Source organism: Prionailurus bengalensis, chromosome B3 (genome assembly GCF_016509475.1).
Source record: "Prionailurus bengalensis isolate Pbe53 chromosome B3, Fcat_Pben_1.1_paternal_pri, whole genome shotgun sequence".
NCBI classification, from domain to species: domain Eukaryota; kingdom Metazoa; phylum Chordata; class Mammalia; order Carnivora; family Felidae; genus Prionailurus; species Prionailurus bengalensis.
This window is the reverse complement of record NC_057355.1, coordinates 9,443,050-9,457,987: the sequence shown is the minus strand read 5'-3', so window position 1 is coordinate 9,457,987 and position 14,938 is coordinate 9,443,050. Positions and strand designations below refer to the sequence as shown.

The 14,938-nt window shown below is 44.0% G+C and overlaps 1 protein-coding gene and 1 pseudogene across 1 annotated transcript in view; one reads left to right on the top strand and one right to left on the bottom strand.

The window, feature by feature from the left end:
* Positions 1-14,938, top strand: part of AGBL1 (AGBL carboxypeptidase 1) — a 765,585-nt gene that overhangs the window by 53,627 nt on the left and 697,020 nt on the right. Inside the window, exons 2-4 of the mRNA XM_043554727.1 lie at positions 5,500-5,563; positions 7,527-7,673; positions 11,507-11,638. Of these exons, the coding sequence (XP_043410662.1) occupies positions 5,500-5,563; positions 7,527-7,673; positions 11,507-11,638 (343 nt within the window). The remainder of the gene's footprint in view (positions 1-5,499; positions 5,564-7,526; positions 7,674-11,506; positions 11,639-14,938) is intronic.
* LOC122469650 lies at positions 10,212-10,341 on the bottom strand (annotated as a pseudogene).

Genomic DNA, 14,938 nt, shown 5'->3' with positions numbered 1-14,938 from the left:
GAGAGAGTGAGAATCCCAAGCAGGTTCCTCACCATCAGCAAGGATCCTGACACCTGAACTCATGAACTGAGAGATCATGACCTAAGCCAAAGTCAGATATTTAACCAACTGAGCCACCCAGGTGTTAAAGATTTCCTTTTTAAGTAATTTTCTACACCCAGTATGGGGTTCCAGCTCACAACCTTGAGATCAAGAGTTGCATTGTCTACCAACTGAGCCATCTAGGTGCCCCAAGAAATACATTGTTTTGAATTTGTCCCATTTCAGGCACCGAGCTCCTAAAACCTTAAGAATCTCCAAAGTGATGAGAGCAATTAAGGTGTCTTTTGTTATATTAATGAGATAACTTTTGGGTCCCACCCTAGGGTGGGGGCTGGTTGCTAGGAGAACCAACCCTGTGGTTGGAATTTTCTGTCCCCCTGACCACCCTTTGCCTCTGACCTCTGGGAAGGGGAGAGGGCCTGGAGGTTGATTCTATTTACCTAATGAAGCTTTCAGAAAACCCAAAAAGGACAGTGTTCAGAGAACTTCTGGCTGGCAATGTAAAAATTAATAAAAGTAAACCCTAGGGGCCAGCAGAGGGAGCTCTCACATCCTACCACTTGTCAATTGCAGACCCAACAGGAAGAGACTTGCCTTCCAGGTAGGTTTGGGCTACCCTTTTAACTATCCCAGCAGGAGGAAGACAGTTTTCCTCCTTCCCCTGGCAACAGCCCAGCCAATGAGAAACTGTCACAACTCAGCTAATGAAAAGCCACTATACTTCCAGTTCCCAGTTTTACGCCAATGGACTTTTTGTTTATAGCAGCTCCGCCCAAACCCCCTCTATAAAAGAGCCAGTCTTTCCTTTGTTCTCTTGGGACTTGTGTGTAGTTTTGCAGTGGCCTTCTTGTCCCGGTTTGTAATCCTCTGCTACCCCAAATGAACCCAATTTTGTTGGTAAAATAACTGGCAGTTTTATTTCTTTTTAAAAAAGTTTTTAAATGTTTATTTTTGAGAGAGAGACAGAGCACAAGCTGGGGAGGGGCAGAGTGGAGAGGGAGACACGGAACCCGAAGCAGGCTCCAGGCTCTGAGCTGTCAGCACAGAGCCCAATGTGGGGCTCGAAGTGAAATCATGACCTGAGCCAAAGTTGGACGCTTAACAGACTGAGCTACCCAGGTGTCCCGAGTTATACCCTTTAATAGCAAACTGGTAACCTAGTAAGTAAAATGTTTCTCTGAGCTGTGTGGGCTGCTTCCTTCCCGAGGATGGAAACTTTAATTTATAGCCAGTTGATGAGAAGCACAGTTGACCCTGGGCAATGCGGGTGCTGACTCCCGTACACAGTCAAAAGTCCTCGTATAGCTTTTGTCTCCCCCAACACATAACTAATAAATAGCCTACAGTTGACTGGAAGCTTTACTGATAACATAAACAGTTGATTAACACATACTTTGTGTGTGACATGTATTAGGTGCTCTACACTTAAAGTGAGCTAGAGAAAAGAGAATGCTATGAAAATCATAAGGAAAATACATTTACAGCACTGTACTGTATGGGAAAATATCTACATGTAAGAGGATCTATGCAGCTCGCACTCCTGTTGTTCAAGGCCCAGCTGTATAGGCAACATCCTGGACTTTGAGGTTGAAGCCTGAAGTGGGGGGGCAGTCTTGTAGGGCTGAAGTAAAACTTTAGCCAGTGGAATCTGATGCTGTCTCTGAGTAGATAGTGTCTGAATCGAGTTTAATTGTGGGACACCCAGCTGGCATTCAGAGCATTGTCTTTTGGTGTAGGGGACCCCTCTCCCCCCACCAAGCACACGTTGGAATTTGTACCAGAATCAAAGACCAGCAGCCTCTCCAGAATGATGGCCCGGTTGCAGCACTGACTCTTGGTTCGTGTTCGCAGATTGGGGGAGACTAAGGAGGGGCAGGGAACATTGATGCTGTGCACATGTATGGATGACATTTGCAGTGGGACTCCCCTGGTGGGAGGCAGAGACAGTCAGATGAGTGCCTGCCGAGACTGGCCTCCTTAGGCTAAAGCACCCAGTGGAGGTGTCAGAGCAAACCCATGTCTTTTTCATGGGGAAGTATAGATATAAAGTGCCTCAGGATCCCCAGATGTCTCATCACACCTAGAATAAGAGTTAAACATTTATATTTTGCTATTTTTCTCATTATGGATTCTTTTTGCATTATAGTAAAACCTCGGTTTGTGAGCATAATTCATTCTGGAAACATGCTTGTAATCCAAAGCACTCATAAACCAAAGCGAATTTCAAGAACCGTTGGCTCAGTTGTGATCCTGTGACGTTCAGCGTCATGTACTACTTGTATTGCAAGACTTCGCTTGTCTATCAAGTTAAAATTTATTAGAAATGTTTGCTCATCTTATGGAACGCTTGCAGAACAAGTTACTTGCAATCCAAGGTCTTGCTGTAATTTTGATTTGTTAAAGTATAGCATTAAAATATCATTTATCTTGATTACTGCATTGTAAAATTAAAATTTTGCACCCAAACTAGGGCCTCACTTGTCTCACCCTAGTCACGACCCTGGCTGGGATGTTGAAGTGTGAGTTCCTCGAGGGTATTAAGCCCAGGATTGAAGTGTAAGCACCGCTTTGCCCTGGGGTACGACATTGGACTTCATGGCTCCTTTATGGTTCAGTGTGGCTGCATTCTGAAAAACATGTATGGTACGCTTTCCCTGGAACAGGTGCTGGGAATACAGATATACACAAAACTTGGTCCCTTCTCTAAAGATTCCTATCTAGCAGGGATAGGATGGGAAGCATGCCACTACCACATAGTGAGTGTGCTGTCAGGGGTAGCTCATAGTGATGTGGAGAACAGGGAGACCCCAGACCCAGCCTGTAGGAGGTAGGGGTCTGAATCCTATGGGAAGCCATTGGTTCACTTGAAGGATGAGTTGACACTGACCAGGCTCAGGAAGAGGGAACAGTAGGATCATAGGTACAGAGGCAAGAGACTAGGTGGTTGAGCAGGAAATTATAAGTAGTTCCACGCCACCGAAGCATATATTTTGGGCAGGGAGGTTGTAATGAATAATAAACCTGGAAGAGGCAAGTGCAATAAGACCATGAGGAGCTTTGGAAACCCTATTAAGGAGCTCTGACTTTATCCTGTGTGTAATAGGGAGTTATTGAAGTCTTTGAAGCAGATGGGGAACATGAGACTCACTAATGTGAAGATTAAAGCTGTGCCTTAAATAACCTACCTAAAAAGTAGCATATAGGGTTTCTTTTTCTCCACATTCTTGCCAACATTTGTTATCTCTGGTCTTTTTGATTAAAGCCATTGCAATAGGTGTGAGATGACCTCTCATTGTGTTTTGATTTGCATTTCCTTGATGATGAGTAATGTTGACTATCTTTTCATGTATGTGTTGGCCATCTGTATGTCATCTGGATAGAAATGTCTATCCAGTTCCTTTGCTGATTTTAAAATTGGATTATTTGATTTTCTGCTATTGAGTTGTATTGTTTTTAATATGTATTTTGGATATCAGCCCTTTATCAGATACATGCTTTGTGACTCTTTTCTCCCATATTGCCTTTTCAATTTATTGATTGTTCCTTTGCTGCCCAGAAGCTCTTTAGTTTAATGTAGTCCCAGTTGTTTATTTTAATTTTGGTTGCTGATATTTCTGATGTCCTACCCAAGAAATCATTGCCAAAACCAATGTCAGGGATTTTTTCCCCCGTGTTTTTTTTTTCCCCTAGGAAGTTTGTGGGTTCAGACCTTATGTTTAAGTCTTTGATCCATTTAAAGTTAATTTTCTTGAGTGGTATAATATAGGACTCTTAGGTATAGATACAAAAGAATTGAAATCAGAACCTTAAAGAGATATCTGCACACCCATGTTTACTGTGGCATGCTTAACAATAGCCAGCACATGGAAGCAACAAATTGTGCATCAATAGATGAATGGATAAAGAAGACACACACACACACACACAGGAGTATTACTCAGCCTTGAGAAAGAAGGAAATCCTGCCATTTGCAACAACCTGGATGGACCTTGAGGGCATTATGCTACATGCGATAAGTCAAACAGAGAAAGACAAATACTGCATGACATCACTGATCTGTAGAATGTGAAAAAGCTGAACCTGTAAAACAGAAAATGATGGTGGTTACCAGGGGCTGGGGAGTGGGGGAATTGGGGAGATGATATTTAAATGTATAAACTTGCAACAAGTCAGTAAATAAGTTCTTGAGATCTAAGAAAAAAAAAAAGAAAAAAAAAGTAAAGAGAAAAGCATATTACAGTGCAAAGACCACTGGCCTAGTGTTTGGGAACCTGGCCTGGGCTGTACTTCAGGCTTTGTTCTTATTGGCCACTTCAGGGGACTTGAACCAGTTTTCCCTTTTGGAACCTCAGTGTTGTCTTCTGCATAACTGAGGGGAGGGTGTCAAGCGTTGCAAGGATCCCCTAGAACATCTACATGATGAGATTTGGCACCACCTGAGGTTCCTCTTGAGAAACTAAGAATTTATCTTTACTACGCAGAGAATCTTTTCCTTCAGAACATCATGGATTAATGTTTCTGCGCTCTGCCCTGTATTTACAACGAATCTCAGCCCACTGACATAGTTGAGAACTGGGCTAGCTTTGGTCCACAAAGTCCCTTCTCACTGTCTCTGCATCAAGTATTAATGCTTTTTTTTTAAAATTAGTTTTTTTTTTATGTTTAAGAAACACATTCTTCTTTATAAAATTTTAATTCCAGTATAGCTAACATATGGGGTTATATTAGTTTCACGTGTAAAATATAGGGATTCAAGAATTCTATACAATAATCAGTGCTCATCAAGATAAGGGTACTCTGGGGGTGCCTGGGTGGCTCAGTTGGTTAAGTGTCCACCTTCAGCTCTGGTCATGATCTCACGGTTCGTGGGTTTGAGCCCCACATCGGGCTCGCTGCTGTCAGCTCAGAACTTGGAGCCTGATTCGGATTCTGTGTCTCCCTCTCTCTCTGCCCCTCCCCTGTTCACACATGCTCTTGCTCTCTCAAAAAATAAATGAACTTAAAAAAAAGAGAGCTAAGTGTGCTCTTAATTCCCTTCACCTATTTCCCCCATCCCCCTCCACCCCCCACTTCCCCTCTGGGAACTGTTTGTTCTCTGTAGTTGAGAGTCTCTTTTTTGGTTGGTCTCTTTTTTCCCCCTTTGTTTCTTAAATTCCACATGTGAGTGAAGTTCATTGCTTATTCTTTTGCCCATCATGCTGATGTTACTACAAAATGGATCCCCAAAGACGTATCCTGAAGGCTAAATATGGAGGCAGAGCCCCTGGGACCCTTATCTCAGTGAGTCCCCTCATTGCCGCCACTTAAGAAGCACCCCTTCAACCAGTTCTTACCGCCAAAATCTCTCCCAATGGGAGGGAGCACAGCCCTGCCACATCCATGTGTGCCTCCCTGACCACACCACCTCCCTCCTTTTGCGTTCCTTCATAAAGATGGCTGCCTGTGTTTTCATTGCAGAACTCCTCTGACAGGGAGTCCATCCTGAACATCCTCCAGGTTCTCGGAGATCTGCTTTCTGTTGGTGAGTAGGAGGTAGTGGGGGCACGTGGCTGTGTGTCTCCCGGAATCTGTGTGGCCTGGAGGGTATTGCTTCAGCTCAAGTTCTCTGTCAGGGACTCTGTCACCAGCCCATCTTTTTCGCTGAGGTTAATAAGACCCAGGGTAAAGTGGGCTGATTGTACTTTGGGCTCTTAGGGTTCTTCAGTCTTGTCACACACCCTATGGTGACCCAAACTTAGGAGGAAATTCTGTTCTCGGTGGTTCTTCTACGATATCTCATCTATGGTTATCCCAGGTCTAAAGAGAGAGCTAGCCCTTCATGACTCTACCCCTCCCCTTTCTCTGCTCCCCTCTGTTGGCCCATTAGACAGCCAGGTATTAGCAACTTCTTAACGTATGTCAAGTGCAGATGGGAATATGGGGTAGGAGGTGGACTTAACAGTGTGGTAAGCTGTTAAGTTCTCAGAGAAAAGATGACAGAGTTCACTGTGCTGGAATCCATTGAGTTAACTGGGGCAGGCCTCGGCTAGCTCACTTCAGCATGAGGGTCCTGGAAAATATACCTTCTAGGACATTGCAACATTCACTCTGTTTCCATTTCTGGGTATACCAGCCACATTGCATTAGAAAGAAACGTTAACACCAAACAGACAATACCAAAGTGAATGTCCCTTTCAAGCCACAGAACCTCCAATTACAGGTTCAGGAGGAAGGGTCCAGTCATAGTGAGGTTTTCCTATAGGCTGTGCTGCCCTCTGATGGCAGGGTAACTTCCCAGCAGTCTGCTGAGTGAGGTACCCTTTGTAGGTGAAGCCAATTGTCTTCTGGGATGGTGCCTCCTTCAATTTGTCCAGAGGTGTCTGGAAGACTTGAATGAGACCTTGGAGTTCTCCTTCTGAGATAGGTGCTGATTATTGTTCCTTTAGTAGAGGATGCTACTTTTCATTGGGATTAAAAATCAGAGGGTCCCCTTTGCCGATAATGTCCCACCCTGTTGGCCACCTTGTGAGGACAACCATGCCCAGTGCATAGAGAATCACCGAGGTCTCCTTCCAGGTTGAAATGTAATCACTGCTTTTGAGCTTGTCCTGGAGCAAGGTTGGGGGGGGGGGGCCCTGCTCACAACTATTCTTAAGTAGAAAGACCAATATATTTTATCATAACTCCACACCCTTAAAAAATTTTTTTAAACATTTATTCATTTTTGAGAGAGAGAGAGAGAGAGAGAGAGAGAACGAGTTGGGGAGGGGCAGAGAGAGAGAGGGAGACATAGAATCCAAAGCAGGCTCTAGGCTTTGAGCTGTCAGCATGGAGCCTGATGTGGGGCTCAAACCCATGAATTGTGAGATCATGACCTGAGCCAAAGTCAGATGCTTAACTGACTGAGCCACCCAAGCGCCCTCGACACCCTTTTCAAAACTCCTGAGATGGATGATTGGATGCCTGTTTCTTAAAAGAATCACTCTAGCTATTTCCATATATTCCTCTCATCAGTTGCTGAAGACCAGCATCAAAAAAGTCATATACCATAAATTAAATTATTCCAGATAAACTATCACCCCAATCCCTGTTACTGAAGAGTCACACCTATATCAGAAGAATACTGATATTCCCTCTTCTCTTAAGGGTATGATTCTAGGTAAGCCTATATGCATGTTTATATACATGCACACGCAAATACACATACATACACTGAGACTCAGCAGGTTCTCAGGAAAGCAGACTCCATTTACTAGAGCTGTGGTAGGTGAGCACACCTAGGTTCTTACATATTCCATTATTTCTCCATTTCACTCCTCCACCCCAACCCCTTACCTGAGTAAAAGCACAACTTGACACAAGTTGCTTCAGAAACCACACAGTCTTGGTTTCTGGGGCGAATGAAGTGATCCTTGCTCCATCTCTGTCTGTGAGGCCCGCTTTCTGCTCCGAGGAAATGAGGTTGATTGTTTGGGGGCTTAGCTCTCCTCTCCTTTCTCCCTCAGGCACTGACCGAAGGATTCGCTACATGATCAGTAAGGGTGGAAGTGAGGCCCTTCTGCAGACCCTGGTGGACACAGCGAGGGCAGCCTCTCCAGACTATGATGTCCTCCTGCCCCTGTTCCGGCTGCTGGCCAAAGTTGGCCTACGAGGTACCCCCACCCCCAGACCTGAAGATGACCAAAAGGCACTTGTGGGATTGTTATCAGGAGAGCAATTTGGGAAACTCCTGTGGGGGAAGTGCGGGGGGACCTAGACACCCTGGTGGTGGTGGTGGTGGGACTGACTCCACAGGAAAGGTGATTTTGTTGTCCTGGATGTGCTATGGCAGAGCCCAGAGCAGGCCCAGGCTCCGGGGCATGGAGCAGGTGAGGGACCGAGGGGTAAGAGTCCCAGGCAGTTGTCACTCACTCACCAATAAACAGAACCATCTTACGTGGACGTTCATTATGTAAGTGCATGAGTTTCCCACAGCTGCCATAAGGAATGACCACAAACCACGTGGCTCAAAACAACATATTTATTCTCTCACCATTCTAGAGGTGAGAAAGTCTGAAATCAGGGTGTTGGGAGGGTTGGTTCCTTCTGGAATCTGAGGGAGAATCTGTTTGGAGCCCCTCTCCTTGCATCTGTGTTTCCAGCCATCCTTGGTGCTTCTTGGCTTGGACACACATCACTTCATTTTCTGCCTGCATTTCCGCATGGTGTTCTGTTGTATGTGCCCTTTGTGTCCTCTCCTCTTCTTACAAGGACATTGGTCACTGGATGTAGGGCCCACACATATCTGTGTGACCTCATCTTAACTAGTTAAATCTGCAAAGACTCTGTCTCCAAATAAGATAATCTTCTGAGGTTCCAGGTGGACATGAATTTTGGGAGGCCAGTGTTAAACCCATTACCATCAGTCACATGGAAGTGGAGCTTCCTTTGTAGAAAAGAAGATGGGGCCTAGAACTCTTTCCGCTTATGCTCTATTCCCATTTCTTTTGTCTCAGAGAAAGCCCTGAAACACCTCCCTAAAACCTTAGAACTTCGTGGGGCACAGTTCCAAAAGCCTGGGTGCTCAGGATGCATGTAAACCTTTCAGCCTAATCATACTAGCTAAGCTCCCATTGTGTGCGGTCTTACGTAAGTCATAGTTGAGAAGCCCAGGGGCTGTGAAACATGGGCTTTTGTTGTCCAGTGCAGCCAGCAACAGCCAAGGACACAGGGACTCTGGGGCACTCTTACCTTTCGTTGTTTGGATCTCTGCTGTGTCCATTCAACATTCCACAAACAATGACTAAGACTCAGGCACCAGCCAGCACCTGCATGAGTGTGTTCTAGACAAAACCAGTATAACTCATTCATTGAATATTCAACCAGCTATTTACTACACACCTCCTAGGGCTGGGCACCATACTAGGCCTGGGAACTCTGGTGAGCAAGAGAGATAAGGGGCCTGCTCTCATGGAACTTACATTCAAGTGGGCAAGGGCAGACGGTGATTAAATAGACAATAGCAGACTATGATAGTTAGCTAGTAGCTATGAGGGAAAAACAGGGTGATGTTCCTCTAAGATGGTGTGGTCAGGAAGAAGTGACATTTGAGCCAACAGTTGAAGGATGAGAAGAAGTCAGAGCAAAGTGTGGTCAAGTGAACTTCAGAAAAAGATTGAGGAGGGGCACCTGGGTGGCTCATTCGGTTGGGCATCTGACTTCAGCTCAGGTCATAATCTCCCGGTTTGTGAGCCTGAGCCCCTCATCGGGCTCTATGCTGACAGCTCAGAGCCTGGAGCCTGCTTCAGATTCTGTGTCTTCCTCTCTCTCTGCCCCTTCTCTGCTCATGCTGTGTCTCTGTCTCTCAATAATAAATAAACATTAAAAAATGTTTTTAAAAAGAAAAAGATTGAAGAGACACAGTCTCTACTCTGGTTATAAACAGTATAAACTGGGAAGCCATGCCTGAGTTTCAGGCCTGGCCCTGACACTATTAGCTGTGTGACCCTGGGAAAATTACTTAACCTTTCTGAACCATTGGATTCTCCTCTATAAAATGAAGGTATCAGTACTTAATTCTTGGGTTGTTGTAAAGATTGAGGTTGTAAGTGACCTGCTTAGTGTGCGGGGCCAGAGGCCTGGCAAATAAGAGTCATGTAGGTTTCACAGGAGAAAGACGAGAGATGTACCAGGGCCCTGATTTCCAAATTGCGAACTGTTGTCATTGTATCACCACGGCCTCTGCCATCCCCAGATTGTAGTCCTCACCATTGCCATGCAGGCTGCCATTGGCCAACCTATACAGAACGGAAATGAGCTTGGCTGCTCGGGAGTAGAGCCCGATAGATGCTTCGCTTCTGGTGACAGGAACTGGTCATATTAGTTTGGTCACCACCTCTTCACTGGTGTCTTGGTCTGGAGGTGAATATTGATAAACCAGGTTTGGGACACTGTCTCTGTTTTTCTCATTTCCAACTGCAACGAATCTGATAGTGCTTGTATTGTGCAAAAACAAACGTAGCCATTTGGACATCGTGCTTTGGGAAGGACAGAAACAAATGTGACAGGTGGCACAGCCACCTGTTATAGGAAATGCCAGAACCAGAGAATGAAAGGTACTTTCCCCTTACTTTTTATGCTTGCTAATTATTTATGCTTTACTAATTATTAAAATAATGATGACCTACTTGCAGCACTAAATACCAGATTATTTGGATCAGTAATTTAGAGAAATTTGTGAAGAAAAATTTATTATCTTACATTATGTTTTCACCTTTTAATTAGCAATAATCATGCCTCAGATAAACCTCATTGGCTATGATACTGCCACTGCACAAAGCTTGTTTTCACTTTTTAATATAAAGCTCCCTAGCATATAGAAAGATGACCTTTTATTGCTTAGGCCTAACCATTGTTAACATTTTGCCGTATTTTCTTCACCTGTTTATCTATTTATTTATTTTACTAAAAATTGTTTTAAATGTTTATTTATTTTTGAGAGAGAGAGAGAGAGAGAGCGTGCAACAGGGGGAGGGGCTGAGAGGGAGACACAATATGAAGCAGGCTCCAGATTCTGAACTGTCAGCACAGGGCCCTACGTGGGGCTTGAACTCATGAACTGTGACATCATGACCTGAGCCAAAGTTAGACACTTAACTGACTGAGCCACCCAGGCACCCTTATTTATTTATTTTTAAAGTTAATTTATTTATTTTGAGAGAGAGAGCATGGGAGAGGGGCAGAGAGAGAAAGAATCCTAAGCAGGCTCACACTGTCAACAAGGAGCCCGATGTGGGGCTTGAACTCACGAACGGTGAGATCACGACATAAACTGAAATCGAGTGACAGGCACTTAACCAACTCAGCCACTCAGGCACCCCTTCGCCTGTTTATTTTTATTCAAAATATTCTAAGGAAAGTTACAGGTAGAATTTTGCTCTTAAATATGTTCGAGTGCATTTCTTTGAAAAGAGATATTTTCCTATACAACCCTAATACATGATTACAAATCTAACAAAATTAAACATGCATGCATAATTTATCCTCATTCCAGTTTCTCCAAATATCCCAACAGGCAAATTACAGACATGTTCAAAGAAGGATCCAATCAAGTTCCACACATTGCATTTGAATGTTGTGTAACTTACGTATCCTATATTCTAGAACTATCTTGAAGAAATTTATACCCTACTAAACTGGAATTCGTGTTTGAGGACAGCTAGAAACATGCTTCCATACAGGGGGTATGAGTCACACAATCCACAAGGCCTCTTGTGAATATTACACGAGGAATAAATGGACTCCGCATATACCCTGCCTTAGCTCTTCTGAGCCATCTCGTTCCAATGGGAACATACCTAGTAGCATTTTCTGCTATATCCATAAATCTCATTGGCTATCATCATTCTCTTGCCTCTATTATCTTTGCCTTCCTCTTCCTCATGCATTGTATAACCTTCAGAATTCATGGGAAACACAGCTAAGATGGATTGCTTTGTGTTCATAGATAAAAAGTTTGGACAGAAGGCACTGGAGTTGGAAGCACTTGATGTGACATTAATTCTGGCCAGGAAGAACCTGTCTCACAGTCAGAACCTCCTCCACTGTCTCTGGGCTCTGCGTGTGTTCTCCTCCAGTGGTAAGTTACTCAAATTGTGGCTTTCTGGAGTGGCTTCCCGACTTGGGCGGGACACCTACAAACCATTTAGGGCTAGGGGTTGGAAGGAGGGTGTGGGTGGAGGATACATGTCATCCCAAGAAGATCAATAAGCCATGAGGAGCCTCCTGTCCTAGAGGCTGTAGAGGTGAGAATTTCTTTCTTTGTCTTTTCCTCATCCATGCAGAACTCTTGAGCTCATTTCCGGGTTAGATGTCAGTGTTGTTTTCCATTGGGAACCACTTATTAGAGTCGTCTAGGCCTCTCTATTAGTACTACAAGGTGAGAAAGACCTGTGGCAGGAGACATCATAGGACTTCATTCAGGCCTTATCATATCTAAGGCACAGGGCAATGTCAAGAATGACCCTTCACATCACAAATCTCCCTACTGTGTCCCTGAAGTTGCTTATTGATCACAGCATCCTTTAGCAAAACATCTTTTACTTTGTTTTATCTCTCACTGCTTCTCAGCATAGTCCTTCAGGTAGCTAGATGCATCCCAGCACACGGCTTGATATTTATTTGCTGTCTCCTGATCTGGATGGTTTCAGATTATCCTAACAATCCTGTATCTCCATTTACCATTTTATAGCTAAGAAAAAGAGAACAAAGCTTGGAAAAGTGAAGTACTTGCTTGAATTTATACAGACAAGTTTGGGGGCTGAGTTTCTAACTCTAAAACTCATGTTTACTCTCCATATGGGGACACTTCCTGTGAACAGATTAGATTCTGTACCTTCTATCTCACATAGAATGAGCACAGACGTTATTTCTCTTTTCTGAGCCCCTTTCCTGCACAGTGAAAGTGATGTAATGCTCTCTAGAGGGAAGAACATGGCTTAGATCCAGGAAGACCTGGGTTTGACTTCATTCTTTGGGAGTCCTAAGGCATGGGCATTTAACCTGTTTACTTTGGTTTCTTCTTTTATAAAATTATGGTGGTCATAAGAGCTCATAGACTTGGTAGATGGGATAAGTGAGGTGACGTTCATGGGTATGTTTGTCACATAGCACTTGCTCAATTAGTTTTCCTTCCCTGCTCTACTCTTTTCCCTTAGTCCTTTGAAATAATAGGAAGAACACACATAAGGGGGAAAAGGTGGAGGCTTTTCCCTTTGTCCTCAGAACTGCTAAGATCCTTAGTAGGGTCATATTTCATTGGCTAATTCCATTAATAACCATGAAGGACCCATAAAGAGAAAGTATTTCTAGGAAGAAACAAGATAGATCCTTGACTCCATGTTCACAGATAAAGCCTCCTCCCACACTCATATGTTGACCAGGAAAATCAGAGAATATTTGGGAGAGGCCGATAAGATCTATATAAACCAGTCCATCTTTAATTAAGGAAAACCTAAGTGAGGAGCTGTGTAAAAGGCAACTCTCATTAATAAGCAGCCAGAAAGTCTGCCACCTCCATCTGGAACTTGCCAGCAGGACAAGATTTTAAGTATCTCATTTTGGTTTCCTGAACAATAGTTATTAGGCTGAATAACCCAGCTTTCTTCTCATATATATAGGTTATAGAGATCTTGAAGAATTCATTTTAGTGGGGAGCTCTAAAGAAATGCTGGGATTTGCCTGTAGGTATGAGGAGCTGGCCATTTGTCTCATGTTCTACGACTGTATTTATTGTACCAATGAAATGTTTCATATGATATTTAACAAAATTATGCTATCACTCTGTATACATTGACTTCACTGATGAGAGGTGAGCAGAGTTCACGAATCCTGTGGATGGATTGCTGTCCCTTTGGTGAATTGTTAGCCACTGTTGAATGTTCCAGGCAGCTTTCTAAACAGCTCCTATCTGTGGAAGGAGTTGGCTGGAGCCATAATGGGTCTGTGACAGCCAGTGAACCCTCAGCAGCTCTCTACTGGCCAATGGGGATGTTGACAGAGCTGCCAGAGGTCTGACCTTGGGCAGGCAGACAGCCAGGAAGAACTCAGGGGGCGGTTTCTTATTGTTCCCATCTTTCAAGTCCAAGCCTAAAGTCTTCTATGTTAGAATCTGTGCTCCTAAAACTATTTCCTCCCTGACTCTACTTAATACGGGAATTTTGCTGAATGATTTGCCAAGAGATTCCTCCAACATGTTTTCCCAGTTTAGAAATAAAGGGCTGAGTTAGTAGCCATGAGAGTGGAAGATTGATGGGCAGGACTAGATTGCCAAATCCCTGAATTTTGATCCAGGCAGTTACTGCCTGTACCAGCCTCAGGAGGGACATATGCATAGAGAATGTTCCAGGAACACTCGGTCTCTGTAATCACTAAGACATCAGCCTCAGTCTCTCTCTGGTGGACTGTACTGGGATGAACTATATTAGAGCCGCCCCCCCCCCTCAGATTTTCATTTATTCTTCTTTCCTGGGGCTTGGAGCAAGCCAGGATAAGCCTCCCTGTTCCTCTCTCTTTGTTTCCCCATGACCCCCTTGCTCCCACTCATATTTCCTGGAATAAGCCTGGCCCAAAGCACAAAGCATTTGTAAGTCTTGGTTTCAACACACCAGTGCAGTGGAGGGAAGAGAAAAGAGAGTCACACCTTGGAAGATAGCATCCTTCCTTCTTTCTCTGACACTTCTGCCCCCTGCCAAACTGATTCCATTTTGTATCTTGTAGGTTCCCCTTAGTTTTTGACATGACTGGGGCCCTTCCTGAAGTGAGCAGCATGAAGTGAGGGACTGGGGATGTTGCAGAGGGGCCATAGCATCACTGGAAATGAGCGTGACGTCCAGATGTTTTGGGTCCAAAATATGGATCTGAAGCCCCTCATCTGATCAAATACCCATTTACTTATTTCTTGTCATTCAGATCTAAGACTATATTTTCATAACCATCCACTTGGGCAAAAAGGCAAGAATTTCCCAGGCTAGTTACCTCAGAGGGGGAAGAATTAATTCTTCCCTTAACATGCTAATAGATAGGGGCATCATGAAGTCTTAGCCTCAGTCATGGGAGATCCAACTACAAAAATTGTCAGGGAACTTGGAACCAGGGTGCAAAAGAAAGGGAGCTGTTTTCTTTATTAGGTTGCCTCTTAGAGCTTTAAAGGAGTCAGTCCAAGCTGGATTGAATCTTAACCCATCCACCCATGGCTTTTCTTCATTGTGAAGTCTCCCAATGGCAGAATATGTCTAAGAGAGTATTTTGCGATATACTAGCAGTGTGTGTATATGCATGTATACCCCTGTGTGTGCATGACTGTATGTGTGTGCATGTATGTAACATGTGGGAAGTTGATGGTGGATGAAACGACTTGAATTGAAACGCAAAGATCTAC